The sequence below is a fragment of the Bicyclus anynana genome, chromosome 1 (genome assembly GCF_947172395.1).
Source record: "Bicyclus anynana chromosome 1, ilBicAnyn1.1, whole genome shotgun sequence".
Taxonomy (NCBI): domain Eukaryota; kingdom Metazoa; phylum Arthropoda; class Insecta; order Lepidoptera; family Nymphalidae; genus Bicyclus; species Bicyclus anynana.
In genome coordinates, this window is record NC_069083.1 from 16,256,717 (window position 1) to 16,280,118 (window position 23,402).

Genomic DNA, 23,402 nt, shown 5'->3' on the forward strand with positions numbered 1-23,402 from the left:
TTTAGTTCGTTTGTAAGTTTTAATACGTTAGCGTTATTATAAATATACGCGTTATCGACCACTTACTCGTAGTTATATTGAAGTAATTTATAACTTATTATAACATTTGTTTTAATTAAATACATATAATATATATTTATTTGTTATTATTATTGTAATTACTTTACGTACGGATTATCCAGATTTTAGAAGTTACCGAGGGGTTTGAAACTTGGACATCAACTTGAAGGGACTTTGAACCTATGAGGTTTCAGTGCCGAGATCAGTTCTGACGTCCACATGACTGTGGTTGGAATTTAAGTCCGTGTGACGTTAAATAATAGATACTTAGTCAGATATAAAATAGTAAATTTTCTAATAAAATCCACCACACAATAACAATAGCACATATTTGTTATTTTACTTAATAGATAAGTAATGAAAATATTACTAAATAAAAAATTCAACGGACTTCCAACAATAAAATTAACCTACCCATCAAACTAAAAATCGAAAAATAACATATGTGCTACATTCTGATCAGTTTGAAGGCGGTGCAAGTTCAGTACGACACTGGATTTGCACCGCCTTCAAACTGATTTTAATTAAAGCCGTTTAAATTACAAGATTGCTGAGGTTCTTTCAGAACGTACGTAACATAGAACCTCCTCCTTTTTTGAAGCCGGTAAAAAAAATACTTAATTCACCGATTTAATGATAATTTTGTGAAACTTGTCTGTTCTTTCCATTTACCACCATATTTCATTTCCATTTATGTTCTTTAACTATCAAACGGTATTTTAAACGCATTATGTCGCGTTGACTCGTCTTTCGGAAATTGTTGAAATAGGAGCTTGGGCATAAAGCGAGCAAACATTCCACAGCAGTCGGGCTGAAATTCCGTTAGACCCATCTGTCATTCATCAGTCATCCCTTTTGAGAGACGTTGTCTTAATTTTGTGCTTGTAATAAACCAAGGACGCAATTAAGACACGACTTTGCACCCTAGAGCGCGTCAGTATTTCACTAATGGCAAAATTGACAATTAATTTAATTATAGCTTGGCAAGTTCGTTGATATGCGGGCGACGGAAGGAAAGGACAGCGCGGGTATAAAATCGTGCGTGCGGGGCAGACGGAAGGACTGCGCGGGTATGAAGTCGTGCGCACAGGGCATCGCAAGCCCCTCCCGGCCCGCGCGGACCATCGGGAGTGTTACGAATCTATAATTCTAATACCGGACTACGAAAACACGAAACAATTTTCGGGAATAAAGCTGATAAGCCAACTGGCTCTGAAGCCTAAAAATACATGACGCAGTTGTAATTTTACACTACATCTTATTCAGTATACATTAAGAGTGTGTTAATTAACATTTCCGACCAATTATCATAAGAGTACAGTTACGAGTAAGTACATTAGGAATGGGAAAACAAATTGAAAGAGAATTAACTGACTCGTAGATATTCTTTGACACATCAAGCGAACCTATAGTTTTCCGATCAGATTGCATCAAGGAAAAAATACTAGAAAGAAAGAAGGACGCCAGTGTTTTTTTTTATTTATGTTCTTTTATTCCTATTCTTTGTGATCCTTGTTGTACGGGACAAAGTCAGCACAATGCGCCTCGCAACTAAAATGGTATTTTTTTGAATGCTTTGTAACTTTGCGTATTTTTAGAATTACTAAAAAATCGGGCACAATGTATCTCCACTTCGAAGGAAATGCGTATTTAATCCAGTATTGAACGGAAGACCTTATCATGAAGGACTTAGCGTATTTTTAGGATCACTAAAAAATAATATAATCGCCAATAACTGGGTAAGTTCCTAGCGCGTTATCAATCAAAGCTGACAAGGAATGTCTTGATAATGAAAAGATTACAACTGTGTTACTTGCGCAGTGAAACGACTTTGCGCGCTGGTGAGTCAAGGCGAGGTCGGCAGCCATTGGCGCTTCTTTCCAATCCGGTTTGACTGTATAGTGTAAAACTGTAGACTATTGTGTCGGCATAGATAATTGGGTAACGGATTTTTGGTCATATTTAATGAATCTTAGTCTTAGTTATTTAGTCTTAGTAGCTCTCCACAGTTAAGGAGCTAGACTCAACACCGAGGTGATCGTGTTTTTTTTCTTTCTCGGCTTTTTTTGACTAACTGCAGGCAGAGTAGAATATTGGACGAAAGCGTTAATTTGCGGAGTCATGTCCAAATCAAAATCTTCTGTAGATGGTTCAGTTTTTAATGTACGTAGTTTAAAAGTGAAATGTATGATTCGACGATCTTCCACAGAGAATAGCAAAGTAGTTAAGTAGGTATATCATAGTTTAAATTTTTTCATCATCTTCATTGCAATTTAAAACTCCCTATTTCATTGTTTTTAAACGAGACACAAAGGGCAACTATGGGGCGTCTCGACTCTAGATTAATTGCGCCAGTAGAACAAGACAGAGAAGAGCAGACAGCATAATCTACATTGTTGAGGGTTTGAAATTTACATTGAGGTTTTGTAGAATTTTGGCAGTGATGTGGCACAGATTCATTGATTTTTTTTTTTGGAAAGTGACAATAAATTTATTAATCAGGGATTCCTAGAACATTTTGTATACCTGATTACTAATAAGCCAATTTTTCGTGAGAAGCTTCATCTCGATGAGACAATCAAATTTTTTATTTACGAAAATTCTTTATTTTGGTAGCTAACTGAGTTACCAGAAAATGAAAATTTCAATGCGTCGGACCGAGATAATGTACTACGCAATTTGTAGGACATTGTGGCTGTTAAGTTGTGTAACTATTAATTAATCAGCAGTTAGTAACAACTTTTGTTACTTCTCCCTCCTCCCAATTTGTATCAACAACAAGGTTATTAAAAGTTGTTACTAACCAGCTGTTTTTTTTACTGTTGCTGAAAACAGACAGACATATAGCATACTGATTCCACAACTATTTTTTATAAAATCCGAAAGAAAAGAAACAATACTTTTTGTAAATTTGAGCAAGATCTTAACAAAATATAATATGTAAATGACAACCAACAAACTTAGGTTGTCATTTGCATATTATATTTTGATAAATCTCGCCTTTGTATTGTTATTACTTTCTGAAACTACACAGTTACTTAATTTCATTCATATTGCAATACTGAATCATTATGAACACACTCATACATGTGCAATAATAAATACTTTGTGTAATCATTATGGTGACCTTGCGGTAAAGAAATAAATGATTTTTCCTTTGTTACTTACACATAATTATTATGTAAAAAACACATAGAGAACCTCCTCTTTATTTTAAGTTGTTTAACAATTTGTTACAATTATAATTAACCAAGGTTTTAGCTGATAAATGCCAAGGAGGTTTTAGCATAGAGCGTAACTGAATGTACTCAAAATAAAACAAACTTAAAAAAAAAAAACATTTTATGGGCACTATGCCTAAACAGTTTTTTGGTTTGGTATAGTAAACAAACCAATAGGTTACTGTTTTATTGGTGTACTAACCACAGAGATATTATCACCATAACATGAGATGTTACGTTCTGCTGTCCCATTAATTAAAGTTGCCTTCATCAAACTTAGTGTTTGATTTTTACAAATCTTTGATTATGTCAAACATTCTACAAAAAAGTTATCCTAACCCCCTTCTCTTTATTCCTTTTGCAGGTAAAAATTATGGGTCCTTCCATGTAGACATTACTTTTTTAGGATAATTTTACTGTAATTATTATTAGTATTAATTTAAATAAATTATGTTATGATATAACTGTGTGTATATGGATAATCAATTACTAAAAAAAATATCCATTATAATCATCCTTTTAAACATTCCCGGTAATTAGTTAAATATGATCACATTACATGCAACAGTTAATTATTCCATTCACAAACACCTGCTTCAAGCTGCACCTTGTGACTTTTATAAAATAATTATGTCAACAGTCACAAGTAAAACATTTTACAAATACAACAACAGTTTATAGTACACATTGGACTCCTGCAACTTCAACTTTGTGGAAATATATTGTTCTGTAAACTTTTTTCCATTAAATCTAATTTTTATGAAAAAAAGGCTGCAACTTGCTCCAGACTTAGCTTAATCTACCTGGGAAAAATACATCAATAACTGTTCATTACATTTTAAGTAATATTTTTTTTGGTTCTTTGTTTGTTTTTATTACTCACAAAATATGTATTTTTGAGTAGTGGCTAATAGTGGGGTGTTAGTACCTGCTACTTACTACAGCCATTCTGTTGTCATATCCTAAGTGGCACTCCCTTCAGGATTCATAAAGTAGTTTAATTTAGTATAACAAAGATCTATATTTACAGTCAAAATAAGTGTGAGATGTGATTACTTGGATAGCTAAAATCATAACTCTTTATTTTGACTCTACTCAGTCGGATAATATATTTCTATTTTGTCCTCTAGTGATTAGACTCTAAAAAGTTATCATTTCCCATAGTTTTTAACAAACATTGGCCAAATATTTGTTTTTAAGACTGTGTTAGAAGTGGAATATATAGTCCAGGACTGACCCCTTCACCATAGAGCTATTGGGCTTCAATTCAACCATTTCTTCTTCTTCTTTCTTTTTTTCCCTGGGCATTTTCCGCACTCCACTAAAGTTTGGCCACATTGACCATAATTTTCTCCAACCACTCTCTCGTGCCTGAGGATTGTGAATACCCCCCTGGTGAGGCAATACAACCATTTACAGGCCAATATATTTTGTTATGTAACTTTGTCATTCTAACTGATTAAATATTTACCACATGAATTTGCAATTAAATGGCACTCCCTTTAGGAAGCCTTTATCAGTGCTGGTTTTATGTTGCAGTTCTTACAATGTACTCTAAAGGTTAGTTCACAAGTATTACTATTTTAGTACACTAGTACTACTATTACAGTAATAACTTTATACATAAAACAATTAAGAACTAGGTATATTAGGTACTTAATATTTTGAAGGTAATACCCATTTTATATTATCAGGATAACTAAAATTGTATTGTAAAACGTTTACTTGTGGTATTTGTGGTAAAACATTCTTGAATTTAGAATGTGAAAATTACAAAATTGATTAGAGATCCTTTTTGGCTTCTTCAGTTGCCTTAGTTAGACATTATTATAGTTACTTAGTTTTTTAACCTCACTGTATATTCATTTATTAAGTATTTAGTTGTTAATAAAAAGGTGTTTGGTAAATTCATCTTTTTCTCTTCTTCTACTTCCGTCTTTATTTAAATAAATGGATTTGAGTGATTAATTAAAAACTGAGTATATTATTGTGTAAGTTGCTAATTTTCAGAAGAAAAACAGTGTCTTCACCCTTCCAAATATTTGTTATACATTAAAATCTGCACTATTGAGTTATGGGGAAATTCTCGTACTATCAGTAATGTCTCCGTACTTTTCTATGAAATATACTAGTTTTATCTGCAACGCGTTCGGTACGCAGATAAAACCAAGCATACGTAGCCACCTGCGACTGCGAATTTCTTTATTTATTAGTACAAAACCAGCTTACCTCGCCTGTTAAAGGGACGAACCCGCACAGCTACCTTAATCTTATCCGAGGCCATTTTTACACTCAAATTACACAAATATATTTAAAACACAACACTTTCCACAACAATGTATAATAAATTATTGCACATATTCACCCATATTCTAAAACAACAAAATTCATTATTTCACGTTATAGTCACGACGTTCCCAAAATGACACTGCCCGCCATGTTGTTTTTTACGCTACTATAGGGTTTGACTTAGTTTGACTGTTTTACAAATTACCGGTTTTTATTAAAAATCGAAAAATGAACGTAATAACGGAACGTAAACGTTTAAGTCTTACTTTAATAAATATTGATAATATTTATCAATACTATACTAATAAGACTCACCAACATATAACAGGAAATTTAGCATAATTTCCTTTCACGTTCGTAAACTATACTACTAAACTCTTTTAAAAGATTTTTGACCGTAATTTATGCTTGGTCTGCCATAAAAAGGGCGATACCTTGTTTTTATATAGGTGTGTAGAGTTTTGCAGGAAAATCGTATGAGTAACATACAACTCCCGTTTTATTTTCATTGATTTGCTGCATTTAATTCCAAATCTTTACCGATTAATACGTTACAAGTTTAGATAACTAAAACGAGACCTGACTGGCTAGACGTTACCGCTCTGTCAATTAGATCGAAGATCTATCATCTACACGTAACCGCAGCCTAAATACCTATTATTCTAGAATCGCACCCAAATTTGCAATTTGTCTGTAATTTTTTGGGACGACGACTCAGATGTCAAATATATTAAACTTATTTAAGTATAATTATTTTATATCCTCACGCTACTCACAACTATTACTCTTAAATTAAAAATCGCAATATACACACACTTTTTTTAACTTTATCGAACACATTGTTTAGTCTCATTACACAAAATAATCGATTACCTAGGTGATCGATGTTTAGGTATTTGGCTGAAGAATCGGCTATTTATAGATTTGACAAATTTTATATTGATATGTTTAGTAATATATACTTACAAACGCTAAGTAACTCCATCTTTTAGAAAACTAGAAGTTGTTGACCGTTTTTTACACCATTCAACTGCTCAAACCGGTGTTTTTAGGGAGGGATAAAAATGATTTTAGAAACAGTTTTTTATAAACACAATAAATCGTTGATCTTATACTTTGACAAAAAGGTAACATCACAGATAATTAATAGGTAACATCTAGCGAGTCAAGTCCCGATCCATTTCATCTGAGCACGTAACGTACTTTACGTTTCATAAATAACGTGTTACGGTTTACAAAAATAGCTGTAGTGATGTACGATATCACTTTATTTGATATGTCATCTGTGTAGGATTTTTTGTCTATAATTTTCTCAGTTTTTGACAGTTGACAGTTGGACGTTGATGTCATTTATTTGACGTCTGTGTGTGACGTTAATGATTTGACATATTTCATTTTGATTATTTTGATTTTTCCAGTGTATTCCATTTTGCAAGTTGCAATTTGCTAATTGCTTATTAATAATAAATAAATTTGTTATTAACTTATTTATTCAAAGTATTGCTCTCAAGTGTATTTATTATATTTTAACATGTCGTCGGATCCTTTATTTGGATGGGATCTAACATTTAAAACCATCGAAAGAGATGTAAAACAAAAATCGGATATTGTTATTGCCTTTATCCACTGGAATTTAACAAAACGAGGCTTTCGAAATATCGGGATCGGTGATGAAGTATGTATCACTGTCATTGTAATATCCTTTTCCATAAACCGATTTTGAAAAAAAGATAAATATATTCAAAAAAGCTTGCCTTTATCAAAATATTTCAGTTTCTAAGATTTGAATTCCTATGTAAAAATTAAATTACAATTACATACTACAAATGTCAACCTGTATCTTACTTTAAATAATTATTTTATTTGTAGTGGGTAAGAGAAATTGCACAGCATTTTTTATCATCAGTCCATCAGTCTACTATTTCACTTACAGACTTAAATAACTTAAACTTACTTAATCGTAATGAAATTCAAATCCCATTATTTTCAGCATACACTTACAGGAAATGAGGTCAAAAGTGAGCTACTGCCTACAGGATGGAATGAAAGCGATAAATATACTCTTCGCTATGTGTTTGAAGAGAAGCTGTATATAGTGCATGGTCTGAAAAGTGATGGAAACCTTATTGTAAACTTAATGGTAAGAGCCCCTTCATAGTAGTTTGAATTCAGTTTTTCCATCTTAATACACCTATATCTCTATATATAAAAGTCAACCATTAAAGATTTATCAACACATTGGTGCAACTAATTAACAAATTGTGCTAAAATAGTTACTTGGACATTGGCATCTGCTAAGAAAGGATTTGAGCTGTGAAATGCCAGTCGATATGACCTCTGCCTTTGATTCTGAGGGTGTATGTTTGAATCTGATCCTGGGCATGCACCTCTAACTTTACAATTATGTGCATTTTAAGATATTAAATATCATTGTGTCTCAAAGGTGAAGGAAAAAACATTTTGAGGAAACTTGCATACCTGAGAATTTTCTTAATTTTCTGCATGTGTTAAGTCTACCAAGGTGGACTATTAGTCTAATCCCTCTCATTCTGAGAGGAGACTTGTACTCAATTGTGAGTGGAATATGGGTTGTTAATGATGAAGAAAGGATTTTACAAAATTTACCCTAAGGGAAGATCCTGTGAGATAGTGAAAATCTCAAATTCACACAGACAAAGTTCATTTGTTATGGTATAGAAGCTGATTGATACCATACCAATGTTATAATAATACAATATGTATGTGCATTAGAATGCATTGTAACTTATTATGATAATAACAGGCAGTCTATAATTTTGTAAATTCAATATGATTAAAAAATTATTGATAAAAATCCAAAACTCTTGGTTTCTATTAAACTTGTCAGACTTTTGTAATCTATAACTTCAGTCATAATTATGTCACTGTACTATGTCTGTATGTTTGTATATTACTTATCTGATATTATAATCATCAAACTTTGGCAATTTAGTTTTGCAGACAATTGTGTATTGTAATGGCCAAGTATATTTATGATATAAAACAGATTATATAGCTTATTTATCTTATATAACTCTGCATTACAGAGATCAGAAGACTTGGCAGTTTCAAACTTAGCAATCAAAATAGAAGAGACAGTGCAAGAAACAATGGGATCTATTGACAAACTGCTGCCTGGATACAAAGAGTTGATGCACAACATCAAGAGAGATCTCATTGACACCATTATAGACCGACCAACTACTACAGCACAGACACAAACTGCTCAAAGTAATGATCCCTCTTGTTTCTTCTCCTCTATGCCTAACATAGAACTAAAAAAGCTTCAATGCTCAACAGTAAGAGCGGTTGGACTCATCACCAAGGGGTGGTGGTTTGATCCTTGTACTGTTAGTCTATTTTTGTACCCACTCCTAACTTGGAGAAAGGGAATGGGAATTTTGGTCATATTATAAAAGATATGGCAAATATTCTTTTTTTTTTAAAAAAAAAAAAGATGATGAAGATGAGATTAAAGCAAAAATTTGTGAGAAAGCGGGCGGAATTAATCAACAGAAGGTACAAGGGGTTAAATGTCAAACCAACAAGTTTGTTTAGTAATAATTGCTACAAATAAATTATGGCATTATATAACTGTGTTAGCAATTCCAGGTACACCAAATATCAGAAATCCAAGTAATAATGAGCCACCAAGATTTTATTCTGGAGTTCCTCCAGGGAATTTATGGTAAGAGGCCTTTATTTTACATAATTATATTGCTTCTATTCTGTACAGACAGCAAAAACTACTTTGTTGAAGTTGAAAATAAATATGTGTATTGTGAATTAATGCATGTGGCTAAAATCCTTGATGTTTGGAAGTCTTTACAAAAGATGTCCAGCAAGGGACGTCCATCTGCTGATAATGATGATGATTATATAACACATAAAACTATATATAAAAGGACTAGGACTAGGTACTTTGTAGTTTGTCTGTCTGTCAAGATCCTCTCTCATATCGGGGTATCAAGTGTGTTAAAAGCTCTTAAGTTGTTAAAACTTCCAAGTTAACTTAAACTAATATGCCACAAAAATTTTTTTCAAACTCAAACAAAACTCATCAAATTCATCTAAATTTCCGTTAACCCAGAACTATAACTAACTAACTACAACTCTATGGAAATTTCTAAAAAGTATCATTTTTAGGTACCTAATTAAGTAAGGAATAGATTATGGTATTTATAATATGTTCCCGTCAGCCTTTTCTCCGGCCAGGGCGGCCAGTGTCATTTTAAGATTAACCGTGTATGCAGGAGACATTATAGTGCTCTCCGAAGCATGGGGTGTACAAACTCGAACAGGGTAGGTATTTATATTTATGCAATGATCGTCGGACAACAGTTTTGAGTTTAAAAAGGCTCATTGGCACACGCTTAATCGGATGTTTATTCAGTTTTACGATGTAAAGTTTTAGATTTATGACGAACAATTATTTGTCTGTCTGTCTGTCTGTATGTTCGTCATAGAAACAAAAATTACTCGACGAATTTTAACGAAACTTGATACAATTATTCTTCATACTCCTGGGCAGGTTATCGTATACTTTTCTTCACGCTACGATCAATAGGGGCAGATCAGTAAAAGGAAATGTTGGGAAAACGGGAGGAGTTACCGCAGTAACTCCTTTCCTTTTTTTTTTTTATTTTAAGTTTACATCGACTTTCACGCGGACGAAGTCGCGGGCATCTACTAGTTATAAATAAATAAATAAATTTCTTGTTTTCAGGGATTTGCCACCTAACGATGTGCGAAATGTTGGCCGATCGGATCTCGACCCGTTTGCGGCGCCCGGTGCGGGCGGTGGAATGATCTTCAACCCTTTCAGCCCTGGCAGGGATATCGAGAACCCGGGATTAGGCATTCCTGGTGGACTCCCTAGGTATAATACATTTGTATCTGTCACTATGGTTTATCTGCAATCAGTAACAAATTACAAAATTTAGACAGATAATATGTACCATTGTATAATGGTAAAACTTCGCTTTAATATCAAATAATATTTAAAAACTAATAACATTGAAGATTTAAAGTATGGCAACTCAAGCAGTAATAACAATGGGGATGATGACTAGGTTTTAATAATATTGTTTTATGAGACATTCGGGTAAACAAGGTCAACATTAACTAATTAATACATAAAAACCAAAAATTGTCCGTTGTTTGTAAAATAATTAAGAATCTAAAATTTAAAAGATCTTAAAACTCAATCGTCAAATTAGATGAATATTAGTAATAATCATACATTTTTAGCTTCTTTACATTCAATGTGACATTTTTCATTAAATAAAGTATAAACAGAAACACACAAATAACAAAGATATTTGTGATTTTGTTTGAACGCCCATTCAAATCTATCGATTTCACGCATCGACGCCGTCATTCTTTCGTGCTATTTAGTATGGAGTGTTTTTAAATTGTCCGTGGCAGTGCCACAAATGGCCCTTTAAATCCTGTGTAATAATCGCATGATTTTTATACAATTTAAAAAACTTCATCATCCCTATTGCTATGAATGTTCATATCAAATATTTGATGAAAAGAGGAAATTTCCACATCTCAATGTTTGTTGTGGTCAACAATGTACGTTATTTAAACAAATAATACCTAAATATCGTCTACAATGTCGAGTTGTGTGTTCAGGAAGTGTAAAAACTATATATACATAAATAAATAATGGAATTAAAGACAAAATTGTGCAGGTGTGCGCTCAGTGTTGTAGCCTATTATTCTGATCACTTTTTGCGGTGATTTTGTAGGGCCATAACCGATCTATAGTATAAAATTATCATTGTGTAATATCTATTTTCAGAGGTGCAGTACCACCCGGAGCTCGGTTCGACCCGTTCGGCCCGCCCGGCGTCGGCGTGCCTCCCGGCAGACGACCCCCGCCACCAGACTCCGACCATTTCCCACCCCCTGGCTTCAATGATCACATGTTTATGTAATAATAATAATAAGCATCGATATAATATTAAACCTACATTATAATCTGTATCTAACAATAAATTTATATTGTTCCAAGTTTCAATGTTCATTTAAATTTCTCAATTCACATTTATATTATTCCGGTATTGTTAAATTAAGTTTATATTATTCTGTGCCAGGAAACAGTATTTTTATTTTTTGGCCCAGAAAGTGCAAAAAACCCGCCATGTTGTGAAAAATAAAATCTGTCTATGACTATGCCTAATAAAGCATACGAGGTTGCCATAAAAAATATTTATTACATTTCAAGAAGCTTTAAACAAGGATTGATTTGATTTTAATCAAATAATATTAAATAAAGCTATTTATTGTGTAGATGAATTTTTGACCCTTCCTTTTTGGCTTTTTCTTTAGTAAAAAGAGAAGTCATTATCCATTCACCATGCAAAACTTTATCGAATAAGCTAAGCGTTACCCATGGCAACAAGCAGCTCAACCAATGGAGACAGTGTACTTTTTTGTCATGCTCGGTAATAACATTTCCGGTCACACACACGGAGCAAAATGCAAATAACACACGGGAATCAACAATCAATGATCCTTCTTCTCTGTTTGGAGAAGAGAATATAAGGAACATCTTATTTTTTTATTGCAGGCTAATTATTTATTTTATTTCCAAAACAAACATAAATTGATAGAAATTCATGAATGTTAACTGGCAACTTTGCAATATAATTAAGTAAATTTTTCTTCTGGCAACATAAAATTTTAGTTTCACAATTTCTTTTGTGCTGTGCACACGTTTCTCGCGTGTGTAGTGATTTCTTGGCTGTTCACGGCTGAATCCGCTCAACTTTTATTCAATGTGTATGGCTGTGGAGGTAAGTCAACGATTCACTAGTTGTTTTTCATAAATATCGTATAGATTTTCTTAATTCGTACAACGAGCGAAGGTCGTGCCCTGCCTTTACCACAGACGTCACTGCAGGCAGGCTAAGCGAAAAGCGACTGGCGTCGTGGAACAAATTATTATCATATTTTTATAAGTTCAAATTACAATTAGTATTATTATGCCGTACCTGCGTTAAACATGTATCTAAAATAAATTAATATGAAACAACCCCAATAATACATAATCAATATCTGCAGATGGGTGTAGTATGACACTTGATAGGTTAAAACTCGAAAGTTACCACAATTTGTTTCAAACTACTGACCAAACCGATTTCATATGGTTACATACTAACACAAAATGTTTCAGTATGTAAAGTAGCTATTCATTAGCCTCTTATAACTCATCATCTTAACATTTACCTTGAAGTTTATAATTAAAGACTATAAGTACATAAGTAGGTAGAAACACCTATAAAACAATGTATTGTTTATAACATGTAATGATTATGAAATGTATAGTTACACTTTTTTGTAATGCATTGTGCAATAGCTATCTATGATCTTTTATGCAGTTCATATCATTGAAATAACTTGAATAAAAAGCAAAGCAAGCATTTTTCTGTTACATACATCTGTCTATAATCAAACTACCTACTTTCTTCATCATCGTCATCATCATCATATCAGCCGATGGACATCCGCTGCAGGACATAGACGTTTAGTAGGGACTTCCAAACATCACAATTCTGAGCCACTTGCATCCAGTGAATAATAACAGCAGGGTTAGAAAAAGCACAATAAATAAGTCTAATCAGGATTAATTTGTAGAGTGTGCCCGGGAACTTCTCGATCTAGTTGCTTCTTCACCTTTTTATCTTACAACTGCCAGGCATTGCATAGGACTCATACAAAGGGTTTTGGCTCTTCATTCCTGATCCACACGTCAAAGTTTTGCAATGCCCTTCCATTTTCCAAGGGTATCTTCAAGTCAAGAGTAAATATGCTTCTTCAAAGCAAGTATGTTCCACCATAGGCTTCATTATTGCTTACTGTCAAGCAATGTTTGCAGCCAAGCACTCGCCTATTTAATGTTAAAATAAACCCTTTCTTTCGTTGTGTTGGGACAAAAGAGCTGGAACTGGGACAACTCTGTCGCTATTGGTTGACATTTGTCTTGCACCTTATAATTGAATTATATGATATTTTATTCGTTGCTCTTTGCCCTGAATAGATGAATAATAATTTAAATATCAAACCATTCAAGTAAAAATAATTATTAAGGAAAATGTAGACAAATATCTTAGCATTCCATGGATTAACTATGTGGGTGCCGGGTACATTATGGGACTGAGTGAGAAACTCTGAAGTAGAATCCGGGATGTATGACATTTATATTTATACTCCCACCCTAACTTTACCCTACCTCTGCCCTACCCTACCCTACTACCCCACCCTACTACCCTACTATCCTAACCTATCCTACCCTACCCCTACCCTAAAAAAACTCTAAAAACCATTGTCGTACTTCAACGAGTATTCTAAAAAATGAAATTAGCCAATTCAGTTCCGCCATTCGCGCTTAGCAACACATTTCATACATTCATTTTTATATTACAGATTGTATAGAACAGCATTATTGTTTTTTGAACTTTGAACACACACTGAATGCAGAATTTTTGAGTGAGAACTTTTATTGAATTGAAATTACATTCTGGACAGGAGAATGTTTGTTGGATAAATAAGTAGGTAATTTAAATATGTTGAGACATGACATTGAGTTTTTTGTATTCATAAAACATTACTAATATAAAAAAAATTATAAGGTATTACTCAGTATTAAAAAGTTTGAAATCTTAGCTTGCAGTAGTGTTTGGTTTGTCATCAATATTTGTTTTTATAAATTATATTTTGGCAATTAATGATGGAAAAATATTTTGAAATCAAAAACTCTGTGTTTTACTTGATATATTTTATTAGACAATGTATATTATAGAAGCTGTGTTGTTATGTAACACTGATTAATAATAATTATGCAAATAAGTGAGGGCATTCCCTTTCAGTTCAATAGTGAAGCCATATTAAGAAGACTTGTTTAGAACATTATATTGGCATTTCTATTTCTACATAGAAAAGATTAATAGTTTTTATATTTATTCATTGATAAAAATGTTTTATTAAATAATTTTTTATTTAATAGATAAGTAAACTGCACTTTCCGGTGCGGGGTCGCCAACACCTTGGGACCCTAACGTCCCTTCGAACTATGGGTCGCAATGATACTTGGTCGCTAATTATGGGCCTTATTACAAGGCTCAAAGTCACTCAGCGGGCGATGATGGAGCGATCAGCGAGTTATGCTTAGAGTTTCTCTGTGCGATCGAATCAGAAATAAGGAGATCCGCAGACGAACCAAAGTCACTTAGGCCTATAGCACGTAAATTATTAATTAAAATCAGAAGTAAATCTCGATTATAGATTTAGCAGAATTAAAGGTAATTAATTATTTGCTTATTTATTCTCATGCGAAAATAGAAGCGAGTTGACGCGAGTCCTAATGAAGTAGGTATAGTAGATAGGCATTGACGTCACGTTTGCGCAAGTGAGCTGCCCTCGCCATTTTTTTTATGAAGTTCCTGCATTCGTTGCGTATTCGCTCACTTTCCTTGTTGTTATTGTCATAAATAAAGATTTTATATACAACTAGCGGACCCGCTCAAGCTTCGCTTTGACTTATGATGCACTCCTTCCCTATCCCTACCCTACCCTGCTTCTACCCTACTCCTACCCCCTACATTACCTCTACCGTACCTCAACCCTACCCCTACCCTAGTCATACCCTACTTTTACCCTACCCCTAGGATTTAGGGGTTTGAAAAATAGATGTTGGCCTATTCTCATAGATACCGGATAAGCACAAAAAAATTCATCAAAATCGGTCAAGCCGTTTCGGAGGAGTATGGCAACGAAAACTGTGACACGAGAATTTTATATATTAGATTACCTACTATGTACAATTGTTCATATAAATACATCATCACTGCATTGAATGAACACATTTGTTTGTTTTTACATACAGCCCTACATAATGAAGGAGAATGCTCTTTCAAGTTTCATTACATTTAACTATATGTATAACGTAGAGGAGGTCGTCTGTATGACGTGCGTTTAGCAGAATTAAAAAAACGCACCTATTTTACATACTGATCATGGTTTTGGCTTTTCCCATAAGTTACAGCAAAACATGCTCTATACTGTAGCCCTGCTCGATGTGTAATGTTTACCAACAAACAAATTAGAAATGAAGGTAGGAAACGCATGTCATATCACAACTTATTTCTTTTAAAGTATGTGTTGTTTGTTTATAAAATGTTATTCAAAATATATTAACTATACCTATCTAATTTTAATTATTATGAAATGACAAGTGATTTATACCATCATTTTTAATTTGTTTGTTGGTAAACAGTACTCATCTAGAAAGGCTCTAGTATTACGTATACCTACGACACATCATTTTGTCACGTACGGGCACGTAGAGAGAATTAAAGAAAAGAGATTATAAGGCGACGGTGAATAGAAGCGTTTGAAAGGGGAGACCATTGCCTAATGTCTAGTGTTTCTGGACCAAATAGAAGGACATTCTCAATAAAGGGCAAAGGTTATGGTAAGAGTATCCGAGACCGATTAACTTGTATGAAACGATTGACGGGAATGGAAGAAGCAAGCGAGATAGGCAAGGATCACAAGTGGAAGGATGTGTTTTCTGTCTACCCCTACGAGAATGATGCGTGATTTAAATAATGTTATATAGCAATGCTACATACAAACGCAAGAAATTGTTACATAGGATTCAGCAACCATAAATGGCACAATAACGCGTACAACGGCATGTCTAAATCAAGAGCTAAAAAGAGACAACTATATGGCAAAGGCTTTATTCTCCAAGTCTACACGATCTCAAGGCACATCAAAGTAACTCTTACACTGTACTCCTTTATTACATATCTTTATTTCACAGAATAAGATAAAACTGACCCATTACAATCGAGGTCAGGTTCAGACAACAAATTTTTTTTATTTTATTATCAGGTTTATTAACCCGTTTAGGAATTCAATCCTCTACTATGGTGTTCTTGAACCCCGATTGGGGCGCAGGACATCGACCCGGCCTTGACAAGCGTGTTGCCCTGCGCCGACGTTGACGATAACCCGTAAGACCACAATAGTGATGTGCCGGATCGTTAAAAATGTGTATCCATGTATACGAATGTTTGTAGTCAAGATCTGCGGATACGGATCTCAACTTTTTTTCTCAATCGGTATCGGTGAGATATCGAAACGATACTTAGTTGTCGTTACTAAGATTTTTATGCCCACGAATAGAAGTTTTAATAACTAAGATTTCTGTGACGCCACGGTTGCCGAAACAGCAGGCAGGCCATGCTTTGATTTGCATTAATTTATAGTTTAGTGTGACACTGGGCAGTGCAGTATAGATAACGTTTATGTTTGGTTTTGTGTTTAAAATTAGTTAAAAAAATGACCACAAAGAAGAAAAGTAGGAAGCTAAAAGATATCTCGATATCTTCCTGGATTTCCGTGGATACGCATGTAGATTTTCAGCACATCACTAGACTACAGTCCACATCACTACACGCATGGCTGACCATAAATCGTACAGAAACTGAATAAAAACGCTTGTGCCAAAATAAAAATAGCCCAGCGCCTATTTATATCCGTGACACTAAAAATTTTCTTATTTATCAAATGTAGGTAGATACTCGTACTATATTTATTTCGAACAGTCTTTAAGTTCACGAGTGTTCGACTCGAAAGCCAAATTACAATTCGTTTATGTTTTGAAGAGTTGTGATTGGTTGCCAAAGTACGACTAATAGCATACGAGTATACTTCGATAGAATTATAGTTAATATAGAATGTTTTATTGCATTCATTTATGATGAGTCCAACTTCGCCCTATTTTTACCTGATTACGGAAAAGACAAAAGGTAGGGTTATGTTGCTACCCGTAGGTAGTATGAATTATGTAAGTTTTTTTAACTTTGACAGTAGAACAGAGAATTGGTAATACTGGGTAACTGGACTACAAGAGCTCTTTTCTCTTTTTCAAGAGGTTAAACTGATAATATGATTGTACTACAACCTCATCATCTGTAATACGCTCTTTGTCCTTATCCAGAACGGCTTTCTAAGCCGAGGTCCGAGACTCAGAGGAGACGCCCATTATAGAGTCGGTCCGCTCGTCTCTTCTGCTTCTGCCTTCAGGCTCCATCAGGCGATACTTTACTCTCGCCCAAAACCCCTGATGAGGTCCCTTCAAGTAGCCGGCATCAAGAAGCAACGATCAGAAAAAAATTGTCCTCATCAAACGTTGACATCTTATTCTAAGCCCTTATTAGGAAAACATGATTTCGAATTCATCTTTTTTATTGCTGCGTCCATTATATCTTGTTCTTGTCTCTCTATTGGCATTGTGGGTTCCAATGCTATTGTGTTTTTGTGCGTTGTATGTACGCATATCTGCGATTTCCCGAGTTGGTAATATGACATATATTTCCTGTGAACGTTCAAAAAGGTGTCAGATGGAAATTAGAAAGAAAATTACTAAAGCATGTGAGCTCTTTTCTGTACCACTCAAAGACAATGATATATAATTTATCATGTTTATGTTTTGCTGCTTCACACACCTACCTACAACTAAAGCCAAACTTTTTTCTGAAAAAAGAACATCTTAGATACACTTATTTATTGTTCAAAGTCTATAATTTTGGTCAGTCACTGTTGCTAACTATCCAAGCGTTAGCATACCGGCCATTATAGCTTCTATTCAATTAGTTAATAGTTGGTAATGTGCCACGAGCCCACTGACCCATGGGCTTAATTAATGGGGGTGCATCACCACTCCACGAATAATTTTAGAATTCCGTAGCTTAAAAGGAAGCAACGCTATCCCTATAGGATCTTCGTTGTCCATCCATCAAGATCCTTTATCAAAACGCGTGGATGTATCGAATTTAAATTATACTAACTATAAGAAAAACTCTGAAAGTATACATTTATAATTAAATTATTTTTAAAGTACTTAATCAACCCTCGTGGTTAAGCAAATATGTAGAACACCATACTATGTTAAAATATACATATATTTGTACGGAATCCACAGTGGGCAAGGACTCTCACTTGTCTGTTTTTTTTCTGATAACGAAGCCTATATTGTTAGAATGTCGTTCAGGAATCGGGACTATATAAAATACATTAGGGATTAAACCTTTAAGATGGAATGGCATGATTACTTTTAAGTATGAGTGTTTACATACTACTAGGGTAGTAAAGATGGACTGTTATTATATATATTTAATGTTATACATATACCTACTTGAGTAACATGTACAAACATTTGAATGTTTATTTTTATTTGTATACGATTTTTCTTTGAAAAGCAAATAATATGAATCCTATTTAAAACTGAACAACTTTACAAAGTGCAAACACAGTTGAGATCAAAGACAAATTTGCATTGAAAATTATTTTTTGCCAAGTTTGATTCATCCCGACATATTTAGCAAGTGATTCATAGTTTCAAAACATTCTCTGTTGATGCCTAGTGAGAATAATAAAACTAATCATCATATGATTTAGATAAAGTATAAGATAAGAATTGTTTTTTTTTGTATTACTCATTACATTTATATTTCTCTTGGGTATAAATAACGAATCTGCTTATAAAGTTACAAAATAAGACATTTACATGAAGGCTATGAATAAATAAATATAAATCTCATTTGAATGTTCAAAGGGTCTATACCTATAATAATAGTAAATAATAAAAATACAGATCAACTTTTAAACCTTTAAAGTTTCACAACAATCTACTTAATATGTGGTAAGTATAAATCTAAATCTAGCAAACACAAACCTATACATACAGCGTTACTTCCAACCTAGGCTTAAATCTTATTTCTTTTCGCAGACGAAGATAAATCCTTTATTTTGCTGTAAATGATGATCAATGATCTTACTCGTATGTCCTTTATTTGTCGTCTGGGAGCACAGGAAAACGTCTGCCTTTCCTGTTTGGGGGATTTATCTTTGGCATGTTGCCATTCGAGACAACTTGATTTACGAGTAGGTTTTGGATAAAATTCATCGATTTTAAACTACCGGTAGCGACCTAATACATATGTACTTTACAATTAAGAATTTAATTTGTAGTATCTCTCTCTTGCTAAATCTATTTAGCAAGAGAAAGATACTAGCGGACGCCCAAGACTTCGCCCGCGTGGAATTTTTCACAAATTTTTCACAAAAGTTTTTCACAAATCTTGCGGGAAATGTGGATGGATGAAAAGTAGCCTATGTGTTAATCCAGAGTAAAATCCATTTCCATTCCAAATTTCAGCTAAATCGATTCAGTAGCCGCAGGGCAAAGAAGGAACAAACATACACACTTTCACACAAACTTTCTTAATATTAGTGTGGTGTGATTATTTTTGTAGTAGGTATTCTAGGAAGATTCACAAAATCAGAATCTAATCTGTCACCTACAATACCTGCGTCCGTGTTTCCTGCCTCTAAACACCTTCAAGTGAATATGCAATTTCTAGGAAAGGTCATTCTAGATATCATCATTACTTACCATTAGGCATGATTGTAATTAAGCGGAAGCCTATTTACCGTAAAAAAAATCGCAAATCAGCAAAACCGATCTATGCTCACTTTTTCTGATGTGCTTTGTCTGTAAGCTATTTAATGTTTGTGAAAAACATTAAAATTATTCTTCAATTAAAAGCATACTAGAAATATTTACGCGAAGAAGGAATATTTTGATATAAAATGTTTATGACCACGTCGTTTCATCCCCAAAATTTTGTCGCTCTCAGCGGTATATTACACTTATGTTCGCTTTTCACGATGGCCAACACGTTGGCCAATACTCATAATAGTCGTTCTTCACTTCGGCCAACATTGTGGCGAATATTGAATATTTCGAAACACCCGCACTACATGATAGCCAATTTATTGGCCAGCGTATTAGCCAATGTTTAGGCCAACTTGAAGAGCGGGCATTATACATAAAATAGTCGCCGGAAATTGTCCAGCATTTCCTATTACTACGTAATGAGGAATCATAAATGGCGGTGGCTGTATTGTTGGATTCGTATAATATATTCGTTATTGCGGTCCACTCGGATGGAGCCGTAAAATAAAGTTATACTTGAGCGAATCATTGTCATACGAGTCTCTTATTATGGACCATTTTTTTCTTATCTTTTTTGTATTATTTGTAAGGCCTGATTCTCATTGTTTGATAGTCACAGTGACTTATTGTAGCTGTTAACGGAAGTGCGCTCACTGTTGCGATGTTACAATAACAGCAGGAGAACCTGCTACTGCCAGATCATCCTCATACTAAGTTGAAACGGTAAGCAACTATGGGGTTTAGAACGTGGCTATGAGAAGTGGTAGGTTTTAGTCCCGTACATGTGCAATTTTTCTTGTCATATGATAAGAAATAATGCCCAATCGTCAGTCAGCGAGCTTTGTGCAACCCTTCAAAAAACACTTCAAGATCAAACTTGAAGGGTCTCTAACGAATACACCTACTTTTACGGTTGAGGGTCATAATTATCAACCCATATTCGGCTCACTGCTGAGCTCAAGTCTCCTCAGAATGAGAGGGGTTAGGGCCAATAGTCCACCACGCTGGCCTAATGCGGATTGGCAGACTTCACACTCGCAGAGAATTGAGAAAATTCTCTGGTATGCAGGTTTCCTCACGATGTTTTTGCTTCACCGTTTGAGACAGGTGATATTTAATTTTTTTAAATTCACACAACTGACAAGTTGGAACTGCATGCCCCAGACCGGATTCGAACCCATTCGAGGCAGAGGTCATATCCACTGGCCTATGACGAAAATTATACGCATATTATCATATGCACTCAATGAGTGACTATTCGTCACTCAGCCGGCGAATTTAGTACGAAATGTGTACTTCGTATTATAGTCGTAATATGAAATTTAGTACTACGAACCAATAAGCGTCATTAAACTGGAAAATGCAGTAGACGCATCGTTATTCGTGGGTGAAGGGTGAGTGTCAAAAAGTCCCAATGACACACCCTAATACCGAGACCGAATTAAAAAAACGAATCCCTTTCATTAAGTGAAGTTCGAGAAATTCGAGCCCTTGCACGTTGTTTGAATCGACCATTATAGATGAAGAGCCAGCGACTGCATTATGAATGTCTGGCTTCGCAGGATGCAGGCGGCAAGACCCTACAAGAGGCCTATGTCCTGCAGTGGACGCCCATCGGCTGATGATGATAATGATGGTGATATCGCCAGTAACTCAACTTCGCCAACCCTTCAAAAAACACAATTTAAGATAAAACTTAAAGGGTCTTATAATTTCTCATAAATTATGCCGAAGAAAATAATAAAAAAATTACACTTTATACTTGACGGTTGAGGATCTTTTAAACTTGCTATCTCCCAAAGCAACCACAGTTCAAAATCCATAATTGGTGGTAATCCATAATTGGTGGTACAGAGAGAAGGACTGCGCGGGTATTAAGTCGTGCGCGCAGGGCATCGCGAGTGTTCGTAACACTCGCGATGCCCTGCGCGCACGACTTTGCCAAGTTTTAGTTACCATCCTATCGTCAAAAGCGTACCGCCAAGTGATTTAGCGCTCCGTTACGATGTCGTGTAGAAACATAAAGGGGTGTGGATTTTCATCCTCCTCGTTACAATTAGCCCGCTCCCACCTTACATTGCATCATCGATTACCATCAGGGGAGATTATAGTCAAGTCTGTCGCTTGCTCTTAGTCTATTAGGTAGGCCAAAGGGGGCCGGTCTGGTGGTTATATATAAAGGCACCGGTTCTCAACGCACCGCTAGGGCTTAGGGTCGTTGCACGGTGCTCCTGAATGGCGGGCTTTCGAACTCGGGGCGACGCTCTCACCGCGTCCTTTCTTAAAACACTCGGCAGGCACGATTGATTAGATCTAGCCCTGATATGACCTCTGATATTTCAAGTAAGCACGTAATAATTCGTGTTTAATTATATTACTTAATGTGATTTGACCTTAGATGGTAGACTTTCGTTTAAGCTTTTACTTAACTTTCTATGATTTGGTAGAATCTTGGAACGTAAATCGCTTCTGTTGTACAATTTGATTGTCAATGCAATATGGCGCCTAGGAAATAGTTTATTGAAGGAGGTGGGGTAAAGGAATTGGTAAACTAAATGAGATAAACCCTTCATGACTTGAGACTTCGGGCTAATTTGTTTTTAACAATTGACTTAACACCCTTAACTTTAATTATATAATGATTTATTTATTTTGCTATCATCCGCGAAAATTCGGCGAACCCATGCGACAACGTCACCCAGGTCCGACAAAATACTCTCTACGTACGTTTCACCCCGAAACCGGAGCATCCTCAGGAGATGTTGACTCTACAACGTGCAATTGCAAATTGCAAACCCTTAACTTTAACGCCATTAAAATAGGCTGCTAACGATGATGATTATTATTAATAGTCCAGTGGATATGACCCCTGCCTCAGATTCCGGAGGGTGTGGGTTCAAATCCAGTCCGGGGCATGCTCCTCCAACTTTTCAGTTGTGTGCATTTTAAGAAATTAAATATCAAGTGTCTCAAAAGGTGAAGGAAAACATCGTGAGGAAACCTGCATACCAGAGAATTTTCTTAATTCTCTGCGTGTGTGAAGTCTGCCAATCCGCATTGGGCCAGCGTGGTGGACTATTGCTATTGGCCTGACCCCTGTCATTCTGAGAGGAGACTCGAGCTAAGCAGTGATTCGAATATTGGTAACGAACGAACGAACTGCTCTACATATATTGGACTTTTTCAACAGTTTTATGTTTAAATGTATTAATTTTATTACCTCGAATGTACCTACTCTGTTAATAGAGTTTGTTTAGTTTCAATGGTTTACAGGG

General features: G+C 34.8%; 3 protein-coding genes across 4 annotated transcripts in view; 2 read left to right on the plus strand and 1 right to left on the minus strand.

The window, feature by feature from the left end:
- Window positions 1–5,722, minus strand: part of LOC112044204 (kinesin-like protein KIF13A) — a 194,319-nt gene extending 188,597 nt beyond the window's left edge. The window contains exon 1 of the mRNA XM_052884050.1: window positions 5,511–5,722. Coding sequence (XP_052740010.1) covers window positions 5,511–5,565 — 55 coding nt within the window. The 5' untranslated portion in view covers window positions 5,566–5,722. The remainder of the gene's footprint in view (window positions 1–5,510) is intronic.
- A 1,254-nt stretch (window positions 5,723–6,976) lies between these two features.
- On the plus strand, window positions 6,977–11,616 carry LOC112055962 (proteasome inhibitor PI31 subunit). 2 transcript variants are annotated; one of them, XM_052882548.1, is made up of 6 exons: window positions 6,977–7,245; window positions 7,561–7,710; window positions 8,636–8,819; window positions 9,192–9,276; window positions 10,315–10,467; window positions 11,398–11,616. In XM_052882548.1, the coding sequence occupies exons 1-6, from the start codon at window positions 7,102–7,104 to the stop codon at window positions 11,531–11,533; spliced, it is 852 nt and encodes a 283-aa protein (XP_052738508.1). In that variant the 5' UTR covers window positions 6,977–7,101; the 3' UTR covers window positions 11,534–11,616. The 2 variants fall into 2 exon arrangements, with proteins under 2 accessions (XP_052738508.1, XP_023952033.2); XM_024096265.2 differs by having other exon boundaries at window positions 6,979–7,245; window positions 9,201–9,276.
- A 619-nt stretch (window positions 11,617–12,235) lies between these two features.
- LOC112055964 (PRL-1 phosphatase) overlaps window positions 12,236–23,402 on the plus strand; it is a 36,986-nt gene continuing 25,819 nt past the window's right edge. Inside the window, exon 1 of the mRNA XM_024096269.2 lies at window positions 12,236–12,394. The gene's annotated coding sequence lies outside the window, so the exon portion shown is untranslated. The remainder of the gene's footprint in view (window positions 12,395–23,402) is intronic.